The following is a 27,647-nucleotide window of genomic DNA, read 5'->3' on the forward strand; positions in this document are numbered from 1 at the left end:
CATTAATTACATAGAACATAGACCAGTACAGCCCAGGAACAGGCCCTTCAGCCACAGTGTTGTGCTGAACCAATTAAATTAGTCATCAAGTGGCTAACTAAACTAATCTCTTCTGCTTACACAATGTCCATATCCTTCCATTTTCCTCACATTCATGAACATATCTAAATGTCTCTTAAATATCTCTAATGTATCTGCCTCTATCGATTAACAACCAACACAATCCAAGGATCTGCTGGGGGCAGCCCACAAGCCTCATCAGAGGTTCCGGCGCCAACATATTATGCCCACAATGATCAGCACAGGAGAACAACAGCAATAGCAAGACATGCCCTGTTCTCCCCCACCTCTGTCTCACACACGCATACGCGGGTTGTCCTCCAACTCAAGGACAGGCAGTCTCTGGGCTCCCAGCCTCCAGTGAGTTTGTGGGCTTGCAGAAATTGACCTGGGTCTCTGGAGTTGTGAGGCAGTGGCTCTACCCGCTGTGGCACTTTGGGGTGGTTAGCACAATGCTTTACAGTACCAGCGGCCCGGGTTCAATTCCCGCCACTGTCTGCATGTCCTCCCGGTGACAATAGACAATAGGTGCAGGAGTAGGCCAGCACCGCCATTCACTGTGATCATGGCTGATCATCCACAATCAGTATCCAGTTCCTGCCTTATCCCCATCACCTTTGATTCCGCTATCTTTAAGAGCTCTATCCATCTCTTTCTTGAAAGCATCCAGAGACTTGTCCTCCACAGTCTGCTGGGGCAGAGCATTCCACATATCCACCACTCTCTGGGTGAAAAAGTTTTTCCTCAACTCCGTTCTAAATGGCCTACCTCTTATTCTTAAACTGTGGCCTCTGGTTCTGGACTCACCCATCAGTGGGAACATGCTTCCTGCCTCCAGCACCTCGTCGGTTTCTCCCAGCTGCTTCAGTTTCCTCCTGCATTCCAAATTTGTACCGGTTAGTAGGTTAATTGTCCGGTTGTAAATTGTCTCATGGTTAGACTAGGGTTAAATTGGGGTTTTTGAGCATGCGGTTAGAAGGGCCTATTCCACGTTGTATCTCAACAAGTCAATCAAAACTGATTTTAAAACATTAAATTATAAATCCAAGTTGCTGCTTTTTGAAAAAGACTAATGATATTTTTCTGCTTACCCTCAGGTATTTTCTGGTTTATACCTTGTGTTGATACCTTTCACGTTGTTGATCTGAGGACTGTGTCATTCTCTGTACCTCCTCAAAAGGTACGTACAGTGGATCCTTGCTTCTTGTGTTGGTGAGGAGACTGGGTAGCAGTCAATCCAATAATAATGAGGGCTTTCCATCGATAGTTTGAGGAATAGATCAATGCCGATACTACAAAACATTGTCCAATCTCCACAACAAACATTGAAGTATCCATGGATTGGAGGTTAACAGGATGCAAGCGAAAGTCAGAATCACAATCAGGATCAGATTTATTATCACTCACGTATATTGTGAAATGTGTTGTTTTGCAGCTGCGCTACAGTGCAATGCGTAAAAAAATTACTCTGTTGCAATAAGAATTATTTTTAAAAATGAAGCGTGAAAAGAGAACATGAAGTGAGGAAGTGTTTATGGACTCAATGTCCGTTCAGAAATCTGATGGTGGAGGGGAAGAAGTTGTTCCTAAATCATTGAGTGTGTGTCTTCAGGTTCCTGTACCTCCTTCCTGACGGTAGTAATGAGAAGAGACCTGGGTGATGGGGCTCCTTAATGATGGATTCAGCCTTTTGGAATAATCGCCTTTTGAAGATGTCCTTGATAGTGAGGAGGGTTGTGCCTACGATGGAGCTGACTGAGTCTACAACCCTCGGCAGCTTTTCCCAATTCCGTGCAGTGGAGCCTCCCTACCAGACGGTGGCGCAATTCAGTCAAAATGCTCTCCATGCTACATCTGTACAAATTTGCCAGAGTTTTTTGGCAGCATACCAAATGATAGTATGTCATTTCTCTAGAGTAGAGACGTATCCTGGAGAAATGTAAATCAGATAATTAAGAAATAATCCTCTTTGAATATTTATTGTTTTCTAGTTAAAAATTATATTGCAGTTGTTGTGGGGGGGAGCGGTGTAGAAAACATTTGATTGACAGTGTGGCATCATCCAGTCAGCTAACCTTGAGACCAGCAGGCTCCTGAACCAGTGTGGGTAACTTCACTCAGCACAACTCTCAACTGATTCAACAGCCTACACACTCTCTTTCAAGGATTCTACCCCCACTTATGTTATCAGGATTATCTATCGATCTATCTACCTATTTTTATTTATTTGTATTTGCACAGTTTGTCTTTTGTATATTGGCTGTTTGTCTGTCTTTGTAGTTTTATATCGATTCTATTGTATTTCTTTGTTCTACTGTGAATGCCCACAAGTAAACAAATCTCAGGGTTGTATATGGTGACATATATATAATTTGAATATAAATTTACTTTGAGCTTTGAACAAAGGGTTTCTTCAGTTCTGATTGGCTGTAGGAAGGAGGACAATGCGGTGCAAACTATGTCGAGTAATCTCCCAGAAGGCAAACAACCAATTTAATAAATGTGAATTATATCATCTGCCAGGGATTTCCTCACTAATTATCAGATATGGGTCTCCCTTTTTAGTGGTTTGGCTCGAGAGTCACTGACTCCTGCAGTTTAATATTGGAGTTTGTGTGGGGCTATTGATAGAATAGAAACAGTATTGCACAGACTGAACCTGCTGTCACCTAATGGTCTAGTGTATGGGGGAGCACCTCATGGGTGGGAGGAGTTGTGTGGAAGAGTGATTGGCTTGTCCTTTGAAGGTGAGAAGAGGTTTCAGCTTCTCATAGACTCCTGCTTAGTCCTTGCCTTTATAGGGACATTTCCAGAACAGAAAATAAGGAATAATTTCTTTAGCCAGAGGGTGGTCAATCTTGTAGAATTTGTTGCCACAGATAGCTGAGGAGGCCAAGTCACTGTGTGTATTTAGGAGATTGAAAGACTCTTGATTGATAAAGATTACAGCGAGAGGTAGGAGAAAGGGGTAGAAAAGAAATTCAGCCATGATTGAATGGCAGAGCAGACTCGATGGGCTGAAAGGCCTAATTCTGCTTGATATTTTATGGTTGTATGGTCTTGCCTGTCAGCATTTTTATCCACCAGAATTAAACAGCCTCTAAGATTTGGTCATGGGCTTCTTATGCTTGAAGACCAGGAAGGTTCAGCCACACCTCAGTATGTCTCTTATTAAATTATTAGCCTTATAACAGCTGATCATATTTGTCTCAATGTTTCCCTCTTCTGCTCCACCCCAGAGCAGCCATTCTGCAGAGACATGAGTACACTGCTGTTCGGAATCTTGACAAACACCATTAAAATCAAAGTCCAATTACATTTATTATCCAAGTATGTGTGTGTTACCATATACTACCTTACAGACATTTACCAGAAAATGAAAAAAAAACCAATAGAACTTATGAAAATTACATATACTGGAGATATAAACAAAGACTGATAAACAACCAATGTGCAAAAGATAAACTATGAAAATAAAAAAAACTCAGAGCATGAGTTGCAGAGTCCTTGAAAGTGAGTGTATAGGTTGTGGAATCAGTTCAGAGTTGAGGTGAGTGAAGTTCTCCACACTGAAGAAGAAATTTTCGAATGGAAAAAGGATGCCACCATGGTTGACAAGAGAAGTCAAAGCCAAAGTTAAAGCAAAGGAGAGGGCATACAAGGAAGCAAAAATTAGTGGGAAGACAGAGGATTGGGAAGATTTTTAAAGCTTACAAAAAGGAAACTAAAACAACAGGAATTCTGCAGATGCTGGAAATTCAAGCAACACACATCAAAGTTGCTGGTGAACGCAGCAGGCCAGGCAGTATCTCTAGGAAGAGGTACAATCGACGATTCAGGCTGAGACCCTTCGTCAGGACGAACTGAAGGAAGAGCTAGTAAGAGATTTGAAAGTGGGAGGGGGAGGGGGAGATCGAAAATGATAGGAGAAGACAGGAGGTGGAGGGATGGAGCCAAGAGCTGGACAGGTGATAGGCAAAGGGGATATGAGAGGATCATGGGACAGGAGCTCCGGGGAGAAAAACAAGCGGGGGGGAACCAGAGGATGGGCAAGGGATATAGTCAGAGGGACAGAGGGAGAAAAAGGAGAGTGAGAGAAAGAATGTGTGTATAAAAATAAATAACGGATGGGGTACGAGGGGGAGGTGGGGCATTAGTGGAAGTTAGAGAAGCCGATGTTCATGCCATCAGGTTGGAGGCTACCCAGACGGAATATAAGATGTTGTTCCTCCAACCTGAGTGTGGCTTCATCTTTACAGTAGAGAAGGCCGTGGATAGACATATCAGAATGGGAATGGGACGTGGAATTAAAATGTGTGGCCACTGGGAGATCCTGCTTTCTCTGACGGACAGAGCGTAGGTGTTCAGCAAAGCGGTCTCCCAGTCTGCGTCGGGTCTCGCCAATATATAGAAGGCCACTTTGGGAACACTGGACACAGTATATCACCCTAGCCGACTCACAGGTGAAGTGTCGCCTCACCTGGAAGGACTGTCTGGGGCTCTGAATGGTGGTAAGGGAGAAAGTGTAAGGGCATGTGTAGCACTTGTTCCGCTTACGAGGATAAGTGCCAGGAGGGAGATCAGTGGGGAGGGATGGGGGGGACGAATGGACAAGGGAGTCGCGTGGGGAGTGATCCCTGCAGAAAGCAGAGGGGGGGGAGGGAAAGATGTGCTTAGTGGTGGGATCCCGTTGGAGGTGGCGGAAGTTACGGAGAATAATATGTTGGACCCGGAGGCTGGTGGGATGGTAGGTGAGGACCAGGGGAACCCTATTCCTAGTGGGGTGGCGGGAGGATGGAGTGAGAGCAGATGTGCGTGAAATGGGGGAGATGCGTTTGAGAGCAGAGTTGATAGTGGAGAAAGGGAAGCGCCTTTCTTTAAAAAAGGAGGACATCTCCCTCGTCCTGGAATGAAAAGCCTCATCCTGAGAGCAGACGCGGCGGAGACGGAGGAATTGCGAGAAGGGGATGGCATTTTTGCAAGAGACAGGATGAGAAGAGGAATAGTCCAGATAGCTGTGAGAGTCAGTAGGCTTATAGTAGACATCAGTGGATAAGCTGTCTCCAGAGACAGAGACAGAAAGATCTATAAAGGGGAGGGAGGTGTTGGAAATGGACCAGGTAAACTTGAGGGCAGAGTGAAAGTTGGAGGCAAAGTTAGTAAAGTCAACGAGCTCAGCATGTGTGCAGGAAGCAGCGCCAAAAAGAAACTAAGAAAGTCATTAAGAGGGAAAAGATTAATTATGAAAGGAAGCTAGCAAATAATATCAAAGAAGATACTAAAAGCTTTTTCAAGTATATAAAGAGTAAAAGACAGGTGAGAGTAGATATAGGACCAATAGAAAATGATGCTGGGGAAATTGTAATGGGAGATAAGGAGAAGGCGGAGGAACTGAACGAGTATTTTGCATCAGTCTTCACTGAGGAAGACATCAGCAGTATACCAGGCACTCAAGGGTGGCAGGGGAGAGAAGTGTGCGCAGTCGCAATTACGACAGAGAAAGTACTCAGGAAGCTGAATAGTCTAAGGGTAGATAAATCTCCCGGACCAGATGGAATGCACCCTCGTGTTCTGAAGGAAGTAGCTGTGGAGATTGTGGAGGCATTAGCGATGATCTTTCAAAAGTCGATAGGTTCTGGCATAGTTCCGGAGGACTGGAAAATTGCAAATGTCACTCCACTATTTAAGAAGGGGGCAAGGAAGCAAAAAGGAAATTATAGATCTGTTAGCTCGACATCGGTAGTTGGGAAGTTGTTGGAGTCGATTGTCAAGGATGAGGTTACAGAGTACCTGGAGGCATATGACAAGATAGGCAGAACTCAGCATGGATTCCTTAAAGGAAAATCCTGCCTGACAAACCTATTACAATTTTTTGAGGAAATTACAAGTAGACTAGACAAGGGAGATGCAGTGGATGTTGTATATTTGGATTTTCAGAAGGCCTTTGACAAGGTGCTACACATGAGGCTACTTAGCAAGATAAGAGCCCATGGAATTATGGGAAAGTTACATACATGGATAGAGCGTTGGCTGATTGGCAGGAAACAGAGAGTAGGAATAAAGGGATCCTATTCTGATTGGCTGCTGGTTACCAGTGGTGTTCCACAGGGGTCCGTGTTGGGGCCGCTTCTTTTTACATTGTACATCAACGATTTGGATTATGGAATAGATGGCTTTGTGGCTAAACTTGCTGACGATACGAAGATAGGTGGAGGGGCCGGTAGTGCTGAGGAAACGGAGAGTCTGCAGAGAGACTTGGATAAATTGGAAGAATGGGCAAAGAAGTGGCAAATGAAATACAATGTTGGAAAGTGTATGGTTATGCACTTTGGCAGAAGAAATAAACGGGCAGACTATTATTTAAATGGGGAGAGAATTCAAAGTTCTGAGATGCAACGGGACTTGGGAGTCCTCGTACAGGATACCCTTAAGGTTAACCTCCAGGTTGAGTCGGTGGTGAAGAAGGCGAATGCAATGTTGTGTTGTAAGGCGCTGGTGAGACCTCACTTGGAGTACTGTGGGCAGTTTTGGTCTCCTTATTTAAGAAAGGATGTGCTGACGTTGGAGAGGGGACAGAGAAGATTCACTAGAATGATTCCAAGAATGAGAGGGTTAACATATGAGGAATGTTTGTCCGCTCTTGGACTGTATTCCTTGGAGTTTAGAAGAATGAGGGGAGACCTCATAGAAACATTTCAAATGTTGAAAGGCATGGACAGAGTGGATGCAGCATTGTTTCCCATGACGGGGGAGTCTCGTACGAGAGGGCATGACTTAAGGATTGAAGGGCGCCCTTTCAGAACAGAAATGCGAAGAAATTTTTTTAGTCAGAGGGTGGTGAATCTATGGAATTTGTTGCCACGGGCAGCAGTGGAGGCCAAGTCATTGGGTGTATTTAAGGCAGAGATGGATAGGTATCTGAGTAGCCAGGGCATCAAAGGTTATGGTGATAAGGCGGGGGAGTGGGACTAAATGGCAGAATGGATCAGCTCATGATAAAATAGCGGAGCAGACTCAATGGGCCGAATGGCCAACTTCTGTTCCTTTGTCTTATGGTATTATAAGCTCACCTCTGTCCCAGGATACTAATGGACTTTTACTGCTGTACCATTGAGAGCATACTCACCAACTGCATCTCAGTGTGGTATGGCAATTGTCCCGTATCGGACTGCAAAGCACTCCCGTGTGTGGTGAAAATTGCCCAGTGGATTATCGGCACCCAATTGCCCACCATTGGGAACATCTACCATAAACGCTGCCGGGGCAGGGCAAAAAGCATTATCAAGGATGCATCTCATCCTAACCATGGACTTTTCACTCTCCTCCCATCTGGTTGGCGCCGCTCCCGCACCAGCAGGCACAGGAAGAGCTTCTTCCTTGAGGCTGTGACACTGCTGAACCTCTCATCACAGCGCTAAGCAGAATTGCATCCGTATTGTACTGTCTCAGTACTTTTATATTTGTGTGCTGTAGGACGTTTTTATTCGCAGTTATTTTGTAAGTAACACTATTCTTTGTATTTCTGTACTCGGCACAATGACAATAAAGTTGAATCTAAACTAATCTAAATCTAATCTAACAAGGACTGGAGTTTAGAACTGCTCCTGAATCTGGTTACATGGGACCTGACAAAGTGATCGTTTGAGACCTAGGCTCCTGTATCTCCTTCCCAATGGCAGTAGTGAGAAGGGAGTATGGTCTGGTTGGTAGGGGTCTTTGATGATGGATGTTGCTTTCTTGTCACAATGTTCTACATAAATGTATGCTATGGAGGACTTTGCATAGGATGGACTGGGTTGTTTCCACCACTTTCTGTAGACTTCTCTGTTTCTGGGAATTGGTGATTCCATAGAAGGCTGTGATGCATGCTGGAAGACCAGGAAGGTTCAGCCAGACCTCTGTGTGTCTTTTATCAAGTTATTAATCTTTCAGCAGCTACAAAGTTTGTTTCAATGTGTCCCTTCAGAACACACCAAACAGTTGTATTACAGCCTTGACAAACCACATCTTTCAGACCATTCTGACTAAAACACCTGTCAGAAGGGGACGACAAAGGTCTCATTCCCAATACAGCCACCACCATGGCTAAGTTTGGTGACACTGAGACTCCATTTACATTTGATGCTGGTTGACCATGTCCATATGTTAGGTGGGTGTGGGATGGGGGATGTAGATTGGCTCATTGGAAGACATCCTAGAGCAGACATACATTGAGAAGAAGGTATATGGGTGATAGAAGCCAATTACATCCTGGCTCAAGGTTTTCTGGTGTGACCAGGATATGGATAATATTGTACGATCACCTTGACTGGGTGGCTGTTCTTCACAAGTTTTGGGTTGGTGAAGAATATACCAGGGATTTCCTGTCTCAAGAAATGGCAAATAATTAGAGATTGATTTGCCTGTAAAGAGAGAATCTCATGGGTTTGAGATGAGTGTCCTTGACCCCTGTTGCTTAAAGTTGGACCAATTCATATTAATGTGCTGAATATATAGAGTGATCACTGTACCCCCTTCTCCGTTCCATTTTGTAAATACATAGTGATCACCCAATCCCCCAGTCCACCTTTCCACTTTGTAAATACATAGTGATCACCCAATCCCCTAGTCCACCTTTCCATTTTGTAAATACATAGTGATCACCCAACCCGACAGTCCACTGTTCCATTTTGTAAATACATAGTGATCACCCTACCCCCAGTCCACTGTTCCATTTTGTAAATACATAGTGATCACCCTACCCCCAGTCCACTGTTCCATTTTGTAAATACATAGTGATCATCCTACCCCCCAGTCCACTGTTCCATTTTGTAAATACATAGAGTGATCATCCTACCCCCCAGTCCACTGTTCCATTTTGTAAATACATAGTGATCACCCAACCCGACAGTCCACTGTTCCATTTTGTAAATACATAGTGATCATCCTAACCCCCAGTCCACTGTTCCATTTTGTAAATACATAGAGTGATCACCCTACCCCCCAGTCCACTGTTCCATTTTGTAAATACATAGTGATCACCCTACCCCCCAGTCCACTGTTCCATTTTGTAAATACATAGAGTGATCACCCAACCCCCCCAGTCCACTGTTCCATTTTGTAAATACATAGTGATCACCCGACCCCCCAGTCCACTGTTCCATTTTGTAAATACATAGTGATCACCCAACCCGACAGTCCACTGTTCCATTTTGTAAATACATAGTGATCACCCAACTCCCCAGTCCACTGTTCCATTTTGTAAATACATAGTGATCACCCAACCCCCCCAGTCCACTGTTCCATTTTGTAAATACATAGTGATCACCCTACCCCCAGTCCACTGTTCCATTTTGTAAATACATAGTGATCACCCAACCCCCCAGTCCACTGTTCCATTTTGTAAATACATAGTGATCACCCTACCCCCAGTCCACTGTTCCATTTTGTAAATACATAGTGATCACCCGACCCCCCCAGTCCACTATTCCATTTTGTAAATACATAGTGATCACCCAACCCCCCAGTCCACTGTTCCATTTTGTAAATACATAGTGATCACCCGACCCCCCAGTCCACTGTTCCATTTTGTAAATACATAGAGTGATCACCCTACCCCCAGTCCACTGTTCCATTTTGTAAATACATAGTGATCACCCTACCCGACAGTCCACTGTTACATTTTGTAAATACATAGTGATCACCCGACATACTCCTTCCTTCTGTTTTGTCTCACCCTCACCTCCACCGTCTGCAAACCTGGATTCCTGCCCCCTTGATTAACTCATATTTCCTCTTGGCGTGTGAGCCTCGGTTGTTTTACAGAGTTGAGGCACTGCTCTAGTTTCCAGTATGTGTCCTGGGTTCTTTAACAGGACTGATCTGCCCATGACCTACGATTTCTTCATGGGAAGTAGGTCCTATGAGCAAGGATCTTTGAGATTGTCATGGTTATCTCTCTCATCTTGAAACCATGGTTACCTGAGCTTCTAAAACAACTCGAGCCTAAGAAACTAATGGAGACCGATGTCAATTGAAAACTGAAATGGATTGCTCGTAACTTTGGAGCACAGTTTAAAATTTCTTCACCCAGAGGGTTGTGAGAGTGTAGAACAAGCTGTCAGCACAAGTTGTCCACGGGAGCTCGATTTCACTGTTGAAGAGAAGTTTGGATAGGTACATGGATGGTAGGGATTTGGAGGGGTATAGTCTCCGTAGTTGTTGATGGGAGAAGGCAGTTTAAATTGTTCAGCACAGCCTGGAAGGATCAAAGGGTCTGTTTCTGTGTTGTTCTTTTCTATGACTCTGTGACTCTACAAGAGAACATTACAGCACAGTACAGCCTCTATAGTTCACAATCTGGTGCTGACCTTTTAACCTACTCTAAGATCAATGTAACCCTTCTCTCTTACATATCTCTCTATTTTTCTATCATCTATGTGCCTACCTAAGAACTTCTTAAATGTCCCTAACGTATCTGCCTCTACCACCACTTAAATGCCCCTGGTGTATCTGTCTCTACCACCCCAGCTGGCAGTGCACTTCAAGCACCCACCACTCTGTGTGTTAAAAAAAAATCCTTTAGTTGCTGCCTGACCCAATGAGTTCCTCCAATTCTTTATGGAAAACCCAAATGCCATCACAATCTTTATCCCATTTCACTCAGCACTTGGTGTCCATACATTGTCCTTCACTTAGAGTTTGTTCCGACAATTTTATCCTTTGTTGGACATCCTGTTAAGTGCAGGTTCTTGTCCTTGGCACTAGACACAGTTTTCAACCATCAATTAATCAGTTGACCCACTAAATGAGCCTTATTGCTGGCCCCAACATATCAATGTGATTACAAAGAAGGCATGTCAGCGAATATATTGCATTAGGAATTTGAGGAGATTTGGTATGTCATCAAAGATACTAACAAATTTCTACAGATGTACCATGGAGACCATTCTAACTGGTTGCATCACCGTCTGGTACGGAGGGGCCACTGCACAGGCTCGGAAAAAGCTGCAGAGTGTTGTAAACTCAGCCAGCTCCATCATGGGCACTAGCCTCGCCAGCATTGAGGACACCTTCAAAACCTGATTATGATTCTTGTTCTGGTTCTGAAACTTGTGATTCTGATTTGTTTCTGATTGCAGATCTTGTCGAAAGACTCTGTGGCAGTTATGGTGGATGCTATTGTCTACTATCGCATCTTTGATCCTGTGAGGTCAGTGACTAGAGTGCATAATGTTTCAAATATTACTCACCTGCTAGCTCAGACGACCCTGCGCAACATACTGGGCACCAGGAACCTGTCAGACATTGTATCCGAGCAGGGGAACATGGCGCAGCAGATGGAGGTACGTTCCGAGCGAAGTACACCGAGCTACCGAGATTCACCTCGCCCTCAGCCCTTGACATACCACTAACACATGACACCTTGTCTGTCATAGAGTCATAGAACACCATGCACAGAAACAGACCCTTTGGCCCAACTAGTCCATGTCGAACTGTTACTCTGCTTCATCCTATTAGCCTGCACCTGGACCATAGCCCCTCATACCCCTCCCATCCACGTATTTAGCCCCTCATACCCCTCCCTTCCACGTATTTAGCCAAACTTCTCTGAAGTGTTGCAATCGAACCCACATCCACCACGTCCACTGACTGAAGAAGTTCCATCTCATGTTCCCCTTAAACATTTCATCTTTCACCCTTAATCCATGACCTCTAATTCTAGTCTCACCCAACCTCACTGTATGAAAGCCTGCTTGCATTTACCCTAACTAAACCCCTTATAATTTTGTATACAATGGTGCTAGAAAGTTTGTGAACCTCTTAGCATTTTCTTTATTTCTGACCTAAAATGTGATTATATCTTCAAGTAAGTCCTAAGACTAGATAAAGAGAACCCAATTAAATAAATAACACAAAAAAATTATATTTATTCATTTATTTATTAAGCAAAAATATTCCAATATTACATGTATTTGTTGGAAAAGGTATGTAAACTTTTGCTTTCAGTAACTGGTGTGACTTCCTTGTATAGCAATAACTTCAACCAAATGTTTCCAGTAACTGTTGATCATCCTGCACATCAGCTTGGACAAATTTTAGACATTCCTGCATATAAAACTGTTTCAGTTCATCAGTATTTCTGGGATATCTTGCATGAACAACCCTTTTCAGGTCATGCCGCAGCATCTCAATTGGGTTAAGATCGGGACTCAGAGTTGACCATTTCAAAACACAAATTTTCTTCTTTTTAAACCATTCTGTTATTGATTTACTCTTGTGTTTTGGATCATTGTCTTGTTGCATCATCCAACTTCTATTAAGCTTCAGGTGACAGACCTCTACCCTGTACAACGTCTTAATACAATTTTGAGCAACACACATCAAAGTTGCTGGTGAACGCAGCAGGCCAGACAGCATCTCTAGGAAGAGGTACAATCAACGTTTCAGCCCAAAACGTCGACAGTACCTCTTCCTAGAGATGCTGCCTGGCTTGTTACGTTCACCAGCAACTTTGATGTGTGTTGCTTGAATTTCCAGCATCTGCAGAATTACTCGTGTTTGCGTGATACAATTTTGAATTCATTATTCCCTCAATGATTGCAAGCTGTCCAGGTCCTGAGGCAGCAAAGCAGCCCAGAACCATATTGCTCTTTCCACCATGCTTCACTGTGGGATTGAGTTTTGGTGTTGGTGTGCAATGCCCTTTTCCCTCCAAACAAAACAGTGTGCATTGCTGCCATAAAGTTAAACTTTTGTCTCATGTATCCACAGAATATTGTCCCAGAAGTGTTGTGAAACATCCAGGTGGTCTTTGCAAACTTGAATCATGCAGCAATGTTTTTTTTTTGAAGAGCAGTGGTTTCCTCCATGGTGTCCTTCCAAGAACACAATTCTTGTTTCATGCCTTTCTTATAGTGGACACATGAACAGAGACTTTGGCAAGCTCCAGAGATTTCTGCAAGTCTCTTGCTGTTATCCTTGGGTTCTTTTTCACCTCTTTCAGCATTGCATGTTGTGCTCTTCTTGTGACCTTTGCAGGATGTCCACTCCTAGGGAGAGTGGCTACAGTACTGAATTTCCTCCATTTGTAGACAATTTCTGTGGACTGATGAACACTCAGGTCTTTAGAAATGTTTTTGTAGCCTTTTCCAGCTTCATGCATCTCTACAATTCTTCTAAGGTCCTCTGAAAGTTGTTTTGATCGAGGCATGGTGTACATAAACAGGAGTTTCTTGAGAAGCACAGGCTGTGTCAGTAACCTGACTTTGTGTGTCTTTTTTATAGGGCAGGACATCTCTACAGCCCACACCTCCAATCTCAATTCATTGATTGGAACACTTGACTCCAAATAGCTTTTGTAGAAGACATTACCCCAGAGGCTCACGTCATTTGTGATATTGACCCCAAGGAACTTAAAGCTTTCGACCTGTTCCACTTGCGCATTACTGATGTAAATTGGGTTGTGCGGTCCGCTACTCCTTCTGAAGTCAACAACCAATTCCTTCGTCTTGCTGACGTTGAGGGATAGGTTATTGTCTTCGCACCATGCCACCAGGTTCTTAATTTCCTCTCTGTACTCAAACTCATCATTACCCGAGATACGGCCTACAATTGTTGTGTCATCAGCAAACTTATATATTGAGTTTGATGGAAACTTGGCTACACAATCATGGGTGTACAGTGAGTACAGCAGGGGGCTGAGTACACAGCCTTGTGGGGCACCGGTGCTCAGAGTGATTGTAGAGGAGAGCTTGTCCCTATTTTTACAGCCTGGGTCCTGTCTGTGAGGAAGCTGAAGATCCAGCGGCAGATCTGAGTGCTAAGGCCCAGGTTTCGGAGCTTAGGAATCAGTTTATTTGGAATGATGGTATTAAAGGCAAAGCTGTAGTCAATGAAAAGGAGCCTTACGTATGTGTCTTTATTCTCCAGGTGTTCTAAGGAGGGATGTAGGGCCAGAGAGATGGCATCTGCTGTTGACCTGTTCCTCCGGTAGGCGAATTGCAAAGCATCGAGTTTGACTGGTAGGCTGTGGTTGATATGTGCCATAACCAAACTCTCGAAGCACTTCATAGCAATTGATGTCAGAGCCACAGGTCGATAGTCATTCAGGCATGCCACCTTGCTCTTCTTCGGCACTGGGATAATCGTTGCCTTCTTAAAACACAAGGGGATCTTAGACTGAAACAAGGAGCAGTTGAAGATGTCAGCAAACACTCCAGCTAGCTCACTTGCACAGGTTCAGAGAACACGTCCTGGGACGCCATCTGGGCCTGTTGCCTTCCTTGGATTTATCTTCAGGAAGGCTCTTCTAAAGTCCTCCTTGGTGACAATGAATCTCGATGCCACCAGGTCCAGTTCATCTGGAGGGAGTGGGACGCTCCTCTTCTGTTTGAATCTTGCATAGAATACGTTAAGTTCATCAGGAAGAAAAAAAGCGCCACAGTTATTGATATTCCCAGCCTTTTCTTTGCACCCAGTGATCTCATTTAGACCCTGCCATAGTCTACTGGCATCCCTCTGGTTAGCCTGGGCTTCCAACTTGGCTCGATATTGCCTCTTGGCGCCCTTAATGGCTTTCCGGAGTTCACGCCTGGATTCCGTGTAGCGATTGGTATCCCCGGACCTAAAAGCCGCAGCTCTAGCCTTTAAAAGGGACTTGACCTCATAATTCATCCAAGGTTTCTGGTTAGGGAATACCCGGATCGTCTTGCAATGAAGATCAGATCACATTTTATGAGTAATTAATGCAGATAATCAGGTCATTGCAAAGCGTTCACAAAATTCTTCTTGCAACAGTACCTCTATCAAATCTCCCCCCAATCTCCTATGATTCAGGGAATGAAGTCCTAATCTATTCAATCTTTCCCAATAACTCAGGTCCTCAAGTCCTGATAACATCCTTCTAAATTTTCTTGGTACTTTTTTGGGACTCTACAGTGAATTTCATAATTCCAGATCCCTTGCTTTTCCTGTTTGTATTAGAATCAACTGGTGCTGTAGTAAAGTTATTCTCAGGTTTTCTCTTCCCACGACACAAGAGATTCTGCAGACGCTGGAAATCCAAAGCAACACACACAAAATGCTGGAGGAACTCAGCAGGTCAGGCAGTATCTGTGGAGAGGGAAAAATGGTCAACATTTCAGGACAAGGCCCTTCATCACAACTGGTGAGTTCCTGACCTGCTGAGTTCCTGCAACACTTTAGTTTGTTTCTCTCCCCACGGACATTCATAGCAATAGTTCTGAGCTGTGATTTATGGTTTTAATTCAATTTAATTTTAGTTTACAGATATAGCACAGTATCAGGTCCTTCTTGCCAACAAGGCTGTACCACCCACGTGACCAATTTACCTATTAACCCATCAGTCTCTGGGCTGTGGGAGGAAACTGGAGTACCAGTGGAAATCTACACGGCTACAGGGACAATGTACTAACTCTTTACAGACTGTGGAAGGAATTGATCCCCATTTGCTGCCACTATAAAGCAACGCACTTACTGCTGTGCTTCTGCATTGTCCCACAACGCTACCATGGCACCCTACAAATGCTACCACGCACATCCCGTCATTTGATTCCTCCGTCTTTAAGCATCCTCATTGACCTATAATCTAGACATCTCCGCAGACTGGGCAACCTTGGCCCCATCCTTCATCCAGCCACCCAAAGAGCAAGAAGCAACCTGCTGGAGGAAATCAGCAGATCGAGCAGCTGAGAGGAGAAAGAAACTGCTGATGTTTCAGATTGAAACCCTATAGTAGGGCACAAAGTTGAATGTTCAAGGTTCAAAGTAAATTTATTATCAAGGTACATTTATGTCACCATATACAACTTAGAAATTATCTTTTGCAGGCATTCACAGTAAGTACAAAGAAACAATATAATCAATGAAAGATGACACACAAAGACTGACAACCAATGTGCAAAAGAAGACGTGCTGTGCAAATATAAGAAAAAATGTAATAATAAATAAATAAGCAAAAAAACTGTTGGAAGTTTCTTTCCTCCCACAGATAATGCTTGACCTGTCACATTGCTTGTTTGTCAGTCTTTGTGCGTAGTTTTTCGTTGATTCTATTGTAATGTTTTGTTCTATTCTGAGTGTCTGCAGGGTAGTATTGGTGAGTTACACATATATTGATAACAAATTTACTTTCATTGTTGAACTTTCCTCCATAGATGATTTGAAATTCTTGTTTTTCTCTCTTTCCCAGTTCCAGTGGAAGGTCTTTAACCTGAAATGTTAATTGTTTCTTCTTCCACAGATACTGCCTGATCTGCTGAGTTGTTCAATTCAGTTCAAATCCCGCACTGACTGTAAGGAGTTTATATGTTCTCCCCGTGACCGTGTGGGTTTCCTCTGGGTGCTCCGGTTTCCTCCCACAGTCTGAAGACATACCAGTTGGCAGGTTAATTGGTTATTGTAAATTGTCCTGTGACTAGGATTAAATTGGGGGATTGCTGGGTGGCATGGTTCGAAGAACTGGAAGGGTTTATTCCGTGATGTATCTCAATAAATAAATACAAAGTTCAATTGTCATTCAACCATACATGAATACCCATGAATACAGCCAAACAAGACAGCATTAATCTGGGACAAAGGTGCAAAACACTTACCAGCAGTCACACAGCTCAACAGTACATACAAGATAGCAAGCACATAAAGATATCAGTAAGATATAGCACCTTCTGTTTTTAACACCAGTTCTGACTTTCTTATGCACACCATCAGTGTAAGATTTTTAATTACAGTTCTCGCTTTGTTACATCATATGAGAATATTTCTTACATTTCTTTTTATTGAACCTACCTATATCATGTGTACAATTTTAGCTCTTGCTCCTTTTAAACAAAGTATAAAGCTCCTGTCATTATCTCTGCTGTAAAGCACGTGCATGCGTTTCATGCTTTACCCTCTGTTATGCTGTCAGTGGCCATTTTATTAGATACCTCCTGTAACTTATAAAGTGGCCACTGAGTATATGTTCATGGTCTTCTGCTGCTGCAGCTCATCCACTTCAGGATTTGAGATGCGTATTCAGCGATGCTCTTATGAACACCACTGTTGTAACGTGTGGTTATTTGAGTTACTGTTACCTTCCTGTCTGCTTGAACCAATCTGGCTGTTCTCTTCTGACCTCTCTCATTAACAAACAAGAGAAAATCTGCAGATGCTGGAAATCTGAGCAACACACACAAAATGCTGAAGGAACTCAGCAGGCCAGGCAGCATCTATGGAAAAAAGTACAGGTGATGTTTTGGGCCAAAATCCTTCAGCTGGACTGATCTCTCATTAACTAGGCTTTCCCCCCCCTCACAGAACTGTCATTCACTGGATGTTTCTATGCAATATTTTCTGTAACTATGTAAAGACATCTTTATCCCACCCCACTCTCTGCTTTCCGTAGGGATCGCTTCGTCTCTCATTCTCTTGTCCATTCATCCTTCCCCACTAACCTCCTTCCTGGGTCTTATCCCTGCAGATGACAGAAGTGCTCCACCCTTACTCTCATTCAGGGCTCCAAACAGTCCTTCCAGGTGAGGCAACACTTCACCTGTAAATCTGTTGGGGTTGTCTACTGTATCTACTGCTCCCAATGTGGCCTCCTTTACAGTGGTGAGGCCCGACCCAAACTGAGGAACTGGTTTATTGATCCAGGTACTCCAGTTTCCTCCCACAGTCCAAAGACAGATGGGTTGGTAGGTAAATTGGTCACATGGGTGGGACCAGCTTGTTGGCAAGAAGGACCTGATGCTGTGCTATATCACTGAATTAAAATTAATTTCCCGGTGGCCAACTATTTTAATTCCTGTCCCCCTTTCTGTTGCATATGTCCATCCTTGGCCTCCTCTTCTGCCATGATGAGTTCACTCTCAGGTAGGAGGAGCAACACCTTATAATCCGTCTTGGTAACTTCCAACCTGATGACATGAACATCGATTTCTACAACTTCTGGTTATTTTTTCCCCTTCCTTCTTCCTTCTTCAATTCCCCACTCTGGCCTCTTACCTCTTCTCCTCACCTGCCTATCACCTTCCCATGGTACCTCTCCTCCTTCCCTTTCTCCTACAGCCAACTCTCCTCTCCTATCAGGTTCCTTCTTCTCCAGCCCTTTACCTTTCCCACCTATCCCCTCCCATCTTCTAATCCCCCTCTCCCACTCTCCTGGCTTCACCTGTCACCTTCTAGCTTGTCCTTCTTCCCCTTTCCCCACCTTTTTATTCTGGCATCTTCCCCTTTCCTTTCCAGTTCTGATGAAGGGTCTTGGCCAGAATGTCGACTATTTAATCATTTCCATAACTGCTGTCTGAATTACTCCAGCATTTCGTGTGTGTTGCTTCACCTTATTAGGTATATCCTCTACCTCATTAACTGGCCACTGAGTGTGTGTTCATGGTCTTCTGATGCTGCAGCTCATCCACTTCACGGTTCAACATGCTCTTCTACACACCACTGTTGTAATGCCTGGTTAGCTGAGTTGTAATGCATGTTTATTTGAGTTGCTGTTACTTACCTGAAGCAACCTGGCCATCCACCTCTGACCTCTCCCATTAACGATGCATTTTTGCCTACAGAGCTGCCACTCAATGGATTTTTAAAATTTATTTTTCATACCATTCTCTGTAAACTCTAGAGACCGTTGTGCATGAAAACCCCGGGAGATTAGCAGTTTCTGAGATACTCAAACTACCCAGTCTGGCACCAACAATAATTCCATGGTCAAAGTCACTTAGATCACATTTCTTCTGCATTCTGATGTTTTGTCAGAACAATAACTGAACCTTTTGACCAGCTCTGTATGCTTTTGTCCATTGAGTTTCTGCCATGTGATTGGCTGATTAGATATTTGCATTAATGAGGGGGTGTACAGGTGTGCCTAATAAAGTGGCCATTGAGTGTAGTTCTCAGTGTAACATCTCACCGTTGCTGTTGTCTCTTGGGCCAATGACTGGGGAGAGCACATGGCTCCCCCCTCCCCGATCTGAATGCCTTGACCTTACCTCAGGACCTCCTGTTCGAAGCATCGAAGGAGTGGGGCATCAAGGTGGAGCGTGTGGAATTCAAGAATGTGAGGCTGCCAGTGGGACTGCAGAGAATGATGGCTGCAGAGGCTGAAGCTGTGAGGGATGCCAGGGCAAAGGTGAGTGTGCTCAGGCATTAGACCATAAGACTATAGCAGAATTATTGCAAGTGTACTGGCAACAGGATGATTGGTCTCCAATGGGAGACTGTTTGTGTTGGAGTGAGTGACTCTCCTCCTGAAATCCCAAGGCCTTTGAACCATAAGTCAGCCAGAAGTCATGAGTGTTATAAAGATCATAAGGTCATAAGACGCAGGAATATAATTAGGCTATTCAGCCCAATGAGTCTGCTGCACCATTCCATCATGGCTGAATTACTATCCCTCCCATTCCCATTCTCCTGCCTTCTCCCCATGGCCCCTGATGTCCTTACTAATCAAGAACCTATCAACCTCCATATTAAACCTACCCAATGACTCAGACTCCATAGCCGTCTGTGGCAACAAATTCCACAGATTCACTATCCTCTGGCTAAAGAAATTCTTCCTCACCTCTGTTCTAAAGGGATGTCCTTCGTCTCTGAGCTGTGCTTTCTGGTCCTAGACTCCCCCACCGGTAGGAAACATTATCTCCATGTACACTCTATGTAGGCCTTCCAATGTTCAATAGGTTTCAATGAGATCCTCCTTCATTCTTCTAAACTCCAGTGAGGACAGCCCAGAGCCATCAAATGCTTCTCATATGTTAATCCTGGGCACATTATCCAAACCCCTCACTGGCCATGTCTGCCTGGGGTCTCATCACTAGACACCATGCTGGCTCAATTGAAAGGGTTAGATAAGAAAGAGGAAGGAAAGTTGTTTGCACTAGTAAGTGAGACTAGAACTCATAACACAGAGCATAGAACATAGAACATTACAGCGCAGTACAGGCCTTTCAGCCCACAATGTTATGCTGACCCTTTAGCCTACTCATAGAATAATCCAACCCTGCCCTCTCACACGTGTTTCCCCCGGCTGCTCCTGTTTCCTCCCTGTCCTAAATATGAGTTGATAGATTGTCTAATAACTGTTATGTGTGTGGATGGCTGGATTGTTGAGTCCATGAAGGAGAGTGAGTCACAGGGAGATTAGTCAGGCAAATGAGACTACCGGGAACTCCCCGAGAACCAGCATTTACTCAGTGGGCCGAATTGCCTCTTACATTGTGAAACAATGAGGCCTATGCAGATGTGTGGAGATGGTTGCACAAGATCTTGATGAAATGCAATTTACTGTTGCTCCTGGTTCTGTTTCTTTATCTGCTTCTGATAAATAAATGTTTCATCACTGCACGGTAGTATAGTAGTTAGCATAACAGTATTGCAGCACCAACAACCTCGGTTCAATTCCCACCGCTGTCCTGTAAGGAGTTTGCACATTCTCCCCGTGACTGCATGGGTTTCCTCCGGGAGCTCTGCTTTCCACCCACGGTCCAGAGACGTGCAGGTTAGGAGGTTAATTGGTCACTGAAAATTGTCCTGTGATTAGGCTAGGGTTAAATCGGTGGGATGCTGGGCAGTGTGTCTCATTGGCCAGAAGGGCCTGTTCCATGCAGTATCACTAAATAAATTAATTAATTAAAGATCAATGGCCTTTGTGTCCATGGTGGTGAAGGCAGAAGATAAAAAAAGACAACTGTAGCTTTGAAGGAGCTTCCCCAGTGTATTTACAAGGTCTCCAGTACACCGTGGTTCATGGAACGTTGCCCACTGCACTGCAGACCCAGGCAAACTTCCCCACCATGAAAGGATTAGTGTAAAAATGGGTTCTTAATGCCAGAAAACTTTTTCCCATGGCAGGGCTATCAAAACAAGAGAGCAGAATTTCAAAGTGAGAGGAAGGAAGTTTAAAGGGGATCGGAGGTGTAAGTGTTTTACACCGACACTGGGTGATATCTGGAATGTGATGCCAAATGAGGTGGTGGCATCATAAAGTTATCATGTAGAAGAAGCATCTAGTCATTTATGTGGGCAGGGCATCGAACATAGAACATTACAGCACAATACAGGCCCTTTGGCTCACCAATTTGTACCAGCCTTATAATATATCCTTCATGCCTCCATTTTTCTATCATCCGTGTGCCTATCTAAGAGTTTCTTAAATCTCTCTTATGTATCTACCTCTACCACCATGCCTGGCAGTACATTCCACACACTCACCACTCCCTGTATAAAGCACTTACCTCTCACATCCCCCTGTATGCTTATCTCCAATCGCCTTAAAATTATGCCCCTGATATTAGCCATTACCACCCCTGGGAAAAAGTCTCTGGCTGTCCACTCTATCTTTGCCTTTTATCATCTTGTACATCTCTACCAAGTTGCCGCTCATCTTCCTTTGCTCAGAAGAGAAAAGCCTCAGCTCACTCAACATGTCCTCCTGAGACATGCTCTCTAATCCAGGCAGCATCCTGGTAAATCTCCTCTCACCCTCTCTAAAGCTTCCACATTATTCCTGTAATGAGATGACCAGAACTGAACACAATATTTCAATGTTATACAGTTGCAACATTACCTTACCGCTCTTGAACTCAATCCCCTGACTAATGAAGGTCAACACACCACACGCCTTCTTAACCACTCTATCAAGTTACGGATATGGTCCTAAAGTGGTCAAGTAGAATTAGCATATCTGAGCAAAAAGGTTGACATAGATGTGATGGACAGAAGGGCCTGTTGCTCTGCTGTACAGCTCCGTAGCTCTTTATAAGCTGTGTGGGAGGGTAAGTTTACATTGATCTTGGGTAGGTTAAAAGGTTGGTACAATATTATGGATTGAAGGGCCTGAAGTGTGCTGTGATGTTCTATGTTCTATGTGATCTCCTGCTGCCTTACCTGGTCTTCATGTTGACCCTAGGTGTAGCTCATTTTCTTGGTGTCAGCTTCAAGGTAACATCGCCAGGTGCTCTTTGGCCGGTCTCTCTTAGAAGGATGATCAGCTTTATAGCTTCCATGGATTTGCAGTTTTCACCACTCAACTTCATAAATCTTCCAGGCGAAGATCCTTTCTCTCCAGGGATGAGGTCTTTGCAGATTCTGCTGGCATTTCTGCAGCCATGGAATGGGATTGCTAGCCAACACTCCTTCTTTCTCAGCTAGGCATGGGACCATCCATGGTGGAGTTAACAGTTTACAGAACACGTTGTTTTCAGAATTAGGCCATTTGGCCCATCAAGACTGCTCCATCATTCCATAAAAGAGTTGGAATGTTATGGTGAGGTTGTATAAAGCATCGGTGAGGCCGAATCTGGAGTATTGTGTACAGTTTTGGTCACCAAATTACAGGAAGGATAAGGTTAAAAGAGTGCAGAGAAGGTTTACAAGGATGTTGCCGGAACTTGAGAAACTGAGTTACAGAGAAAGATTGAATAGGTTAGGACTTTGTTCCCTGGAGCGCAGAAGAATGAGGGGAGATTTGATAGAGGTATATAAAATTATGATGGGCATAGATAGAGTGAATGCAAGCAGGCGTTTTCCATTGAGGCTAGGGAAGGAAAAAAAACCAGAGGATGTGGGTTAAGGGTGAGGGGGGAAAAGTTTAAAGGGAACATTGGGGAGGGCTTCTTCACACAGAGAGTGGTGGGAGTATGGAATGAGCTGCCAAATGAAGTGGTAAATGCGGGCTCACTTTTAACATTTAAGAAAAACTTGGACAGGTACATGGATGGGAGGTGTATGGAGGGATATGGTCCAGGTGCAGGTCGGTGGGACTAGGCAGAAAAATGGTTCAGCACAGCCAAGAAGGGCCAAAAGGCCTGATTCTGTGCTGTAATGTTCTATGGTTCTATGGTAAAAGCTGATTTATTATCCCTCTCAATCCATTTTCCTATCTTTTCCCTGTAATCTTTGACAACCTTATTAATTAATAATCTATCAAACTCCGATTTAATTATACAAAATGACTTGGCCTCCACAGACGTCTGTGGTAATGAATTCCACAGATTCACCAACCCTCTGGCTGATTACATTCTTCTAAATTGAAGTCCCTATATTCTGAGGCTGTGTCTTCCCTCCACTACAGGAAATATCCTCTCCACATCCACTCTACCTAGGCCTTTCTATATTCAATAGGTTTCAATAAGGTCCCCCTTCATTTTTCTAAACTCCACTGTACTCAGGCCAAGAGCCACCAAACACTCTTCATACATTAACATTGCTGGAATCATTCTCCTGAACCTCCTCTGGACCCTCTCCAATGCTAACACACCTTCCTGTTAATTCTATTCCTTCTCGTCTTAAACCTACAGGTTAGATCAGATTAATTTCAGAAAGCAATAGAGTAGCAAAACTTCAAGCAAAGGATGGGAGCAATGTGGAATGCCCTTCCTTCCATCTGGCTGTGGATACTGGTGTCTAGTCTGGGTTGCAAGGTTGCAACCCAGAGGCAGGGGGTTGAAGGGAATGGAAGTGAGATCTGGCCTGTGGGATTACATAACCCGCTCTTGCTGTTAATTCTTCTTCTTTTTAAGACCATAAGACAAGGAGCAGAATTAGGCCATCTGGCCACATGAGTCTGCTCCGCCATTCAATCATGGCTGATCCTTTTTTTCCCCCTCCTCAAACCCAATTCCTGGCCGCCTCCCCATAACCTTTCATACCATGTCCAGTCAAGAGCCTATCAATCTCTGCCTTAAATACACCCAATGACCTGGCCTCCACATTTGTATGTGGCAAGAAATTCCACAAATTCACCACCCTTTGGCTAAGGAAATTTCCCTGCATCTCTGTTTTGAAAGGGTGCCCCTCTATCCTGAGGTTGTGCCCTCTTGTCCTACACTCTCCCACTATGGGAAACATCCTTTCCATATCTACTCTGTTTAGGCCTTTCAACATTCGAAAGGTTTCAATGAGATCCCCCTTCATCCTTCTGAATTCCAGCGAATAGAGACCCAGAGCTATTAAAGACGTTCCTTGTATGATAACCCTTTCATTCCTGGAATCATCCTTGTGAACCTCCTCTGGACCCTCCCCAATGCACAACATCTTTTCTGAGATGAGAGGCCCACAATACTCAAGGTGAGGCCTCACCAGTGCCTTATAAAGCCTCAGCATCACATCCTTGCTCTTGTATTCTAGACATCTTGAAACGAATGCTGACATGGCATTTGCCTTCCTCACCACTGACTCGACCTGCACATTTATTTCTTCTACCAAGGTGCATGACCATACATTTTCCAACATTATACTTCACTTGCCACTTTCTTGCCCATTTTCCTAATCTGTCTAAGTCCTTTTGCAACCTACCTGTTTCTTCAACGGTACCTGCTTACCATGTAGGTTAGATCCTGAAATGAGTTCTCCTCACTTATGCTACTAGGTTGATAAGGAACTTTGCACAACCACACTATCCCAAGCCCCGATACCTTCTCGCAAAAATCTTTCCTCACCAAACCTGGGAAAAGTACTCTAACGTCATTCTCTTTAGAACATAGTAACTCTTCTTTGTACTCCACTCGTGCAAAATGACATCACCTTTTTCTCTTAAAGACATAGGCAGTATTTTAGTATTACCAGGATGAATATAAAAGTGCACTTTAACAACAAAAAATGATATTCAATGGCGGTCACCTGGTTACATATACAAAAAAAATAAAAGAGCAATGAGAGTGGATATAGGACCACAAGAAAATGAGGCAGGAGAAATAATAATGGGGACAAGGAGATAGCGGATGAGCTAAATTAATATTTTGCATCAATCTTCAGTGTGGAAGACACTAGTGTTGTGTCGGATATTGAAGGGTGTGAGGGAAGAGAAGTGAGTGCAGTCACTATTACAAAGGAGAAGATGCTCAAAAAGCTGAAAGACCTAAAGGTACATAAGTCACCTGGACCAGATGAATAGCACCCTAGGGTTCTGAAAGAGGTAGTAGTAGAGATTGTGGAGGCATTAGTAATGATCTTTCAAAAATCATTGGATTCTGGCATGGTTCGAGGGGTCTGGAAAACTGCAAATATCACCCCATTCTTTAAGAAAGGACAGAGGTAGCAGAAAGGTAATTATAGACCTGTTAGCCTGATCTCAGTGGTCGGGAAGATGTTGGAGTTGATTGCTAAGGATGATGTTATGGAGTACTTGGTGACACAGGACAAAACAGGACAAAGTCAGCATGGTTTCCTTTAGAGAAAACCCTGCCTGAAAAACCTATTGGAATTCTTTGAGGCGATTACAAATAAGAATTTGTAGTGGATGTTGTATATTTAGATTTTCAGAAAGGCTTTGACAAGGTGCCACACATGAGGCTGCTTACCATGTTAAGAGCTCATGGTATTACAGGAAAGTTACTAGCATGATTGGTGCATTATTTGACTGGTAGGAGGCAGCGAGTGGGAATAAAAGGATCCTTTTCTGGTTGGCTGCCAGTGACTAGTGGTGTTCCACAGGGGTCACTGTTGGGACTGCTTCTTTTATGCTGTATGTCAATGATTTAGATGATGGAATGATGGCTTTGGATGATGGCAAAGGGATGATGGCTTTGTTGCCAAGTTTGCAGATGATACAAAGATTGGTGGAGGGGCAGGTACTGTTGAGGAAACAGGTAGGATGCAGAAGGACTTAGACAGATTAGGAGAATGGGCAAGAAAGTGGCAAATGAAATATAATGTTGGAAAATGCATGGTCATGCACCTTGGTAGAAGAAATAAATGTGCAGACTATTTTCTAAGTGGGGAGAAAATCCAAAAATCTGAGCTGCAAAGGGACTTGGGAGTCCTTATGCAGAGCACCCCAAAGGTTAACCTGCAGTTTGAGTTGGTGGCGAGGAAGGCAAATGCAATGTTAGCTTTTATTTCAAGAGGTCTAGAATACAAGAGCAGGGATGTAATGCTGATGCTTTATAAGGCACTAGTGAGGCCTCACCTTGAGTTTGAGCTCCTCATCTTAGAAAAGATGTGCTGGCATTGGAGAGGGTCCAGAGGAAGTTCATAAGGACGATTCCAGGAATGAGAGGGTTATTGTACAAGGAATGGCTCTGGGACTGTACTCGCTGGAATTTAGAAGGATGAGGGGGGATCTCATTGAAACCTTTTGAATGTTGAAAAGCCTAGCCAGAGTAGTTGTGGAAAGGATGTTTCCCATGCTGGGGGCCCAGGACAAGAGGGCACAGCCTCAGGATAAAGGGGTGTCCATTTGAAACAGAGATGCAGAGAAACTTCTTTAGCAAGGGGGGTGAATTTGAGAAATTTATTACCACAGGCAACTGTGGAGTCCAGGTCGTTGGGTGTATTTAAGGAAAAGCTTGATAGGTTCTTGATTGGACATGGCATCAAAGGTTACGGGGAGAAGGCTGGGGAGTGGGGCTGAGGAGGGGAACAAAGGATCAGCCATGATTGAATGGCGGAGTAGACTCAATGGGCCAAATGGTCTAATTCTGCTCCTTGTCTTATGGTCTGTTAAGCCCATCGCCCCTACTGGGCATACACCACTGTCATCTGCTGTCCCGGGCCAATGAAAGGTCGATCGGCTCTGTGGCTTTCACTTTCCCCATACAAATTCATTTGTCTTCTAGGCAAAGATCCTTTCTCTCCCAGGGATGAGGTGTTTGAAGCTTCTGTTGGCATTTCTCTATCTCTGGGTTTTTACGGGATGGGGTTGCTAGTCCCATGTCCAGCCCTCCTCCTTTCACAGCCGGGCGTAGGACCAGCCATGACGGAGTGTCTTGTTGTTAATGTCTCCATGTATTCCCTCAGGTAATTGCAGCGGAGGGCGAGGTGAGGGCCTCCCACTCCCTCAAGGATGCTGCCACCGTCATGTCAAGGAACCCTGTAGCCTTGCAGCTCCGCTACTTCCATACCCTGGCTGAGGTGGCATCGGAAAACAACTCCACCATCTTCTTCCCGGTGCCCATCGACCTCATGGCTGGCTTGCTGAAGAAATGAGTGGGGGAAAGCCGTGCAGATTTTTCAGGAGTGTTGAATGTGGTGTTTGTGTACGTTGCTTTGGGAAGGCATGAGCCATTTGGTTTGAAGAGTTTAACCACCCTCAGCAAAAGCTGGATGTGGATTTCTGCCAAATTGCATCCGTCAATTGTCCCAGACAGTTTGCCGTTTATTAGTTGACTTCTGTTGCACATCCTCGGCACCCCCGCTTTTGAAAATGGTCGTGTTCTCTGTGCCCACTCTGTACACATTGGTGTTTTCAAACCTTTCAGTTCAGTCTCCCAATCCTGGATCACAGTCTTTCAGCCTATACAAGGAAGAAAGTCAGGGAAACCTGGTAACACAGCACTGGTTAGTAAGTGAGAGAGAGAGAAAGGGAGATCTCTCTATCTTCCTCTTCTCTCTCTCTCCCCCCTTCTCTCTCCCCCCTTCTCTCTCCCCCTTCTCTCTCCCCCTTCTCTCTCCCCCTTCTCTCTCCCCCTTCTCTCTCCCCCTTCTCTCTCTCCCCTTTTCTCTCTCCCCTTCTCTCTCCCCCTTCTTTCTCCCCCTCTCTCTCCCCCTTCTCTCTCCCCCTCTCTCTCCCCCTCTCTCTCCCCTTCTCCCTCCCCCTCTCTCTCCCCCTCTCTCTCCCCCTCTCTCCCCCTCTCCCCCTCTCCCTCCCCCTCCCTCTC

The 27,647-nt window shown here is 44.3% G+C and overlaps 1 protein-coding gene across 1 annotated transcript in view; it reads left to right on the forward strand.

The window, feature by feature from the left end:
• Window positions 1-27,436, forward strand: part of LOC140199717 (stomatin-like) — a 54,582-nt gene extending 27,146 nt beyond the window's left edge. Inside the window, exons 4-7 of the mRNA XM_072262194.1 lie at window positions 1,158-1,240; window positions 11,181-11,384; window positions 19,046-19,180; window positions 26,788-27,436. Of these exons, the coding sequence (XP_072118295.1) occupies window positions 1,158-1,240; window positions 11,181-11,384; window positions 19,046-19,180; window positions 26,788-26,976 (611 nt within the window). The 3' untranslated portion in view covers window positions 26,977-27,436. The remainder of the gene's footprint in view (window positions 1-1,157; window positions 1,241-11,180; window positions 11,385-19,045; window positions 19,181-26,787) is intronic.
• Window positions 27,437-27,647: the final 211 nt, after the last annotated feature.

This window comes from Mobula birostris, chromosome 6 (assembly GCF_030028105.1).
Source record: "Mobula birostris isolate sMobBir1 chromosome 6, sMobBir1.hap1, whole genome shotgun sequence".
Taxonomy (NCBI): domain Eukaryota; kingdom Metazoa; phylum Chordata; class Chondrichthyes; order Myliobatiformes; family Myliobatidae; genus Mobula; species Mobula birostris.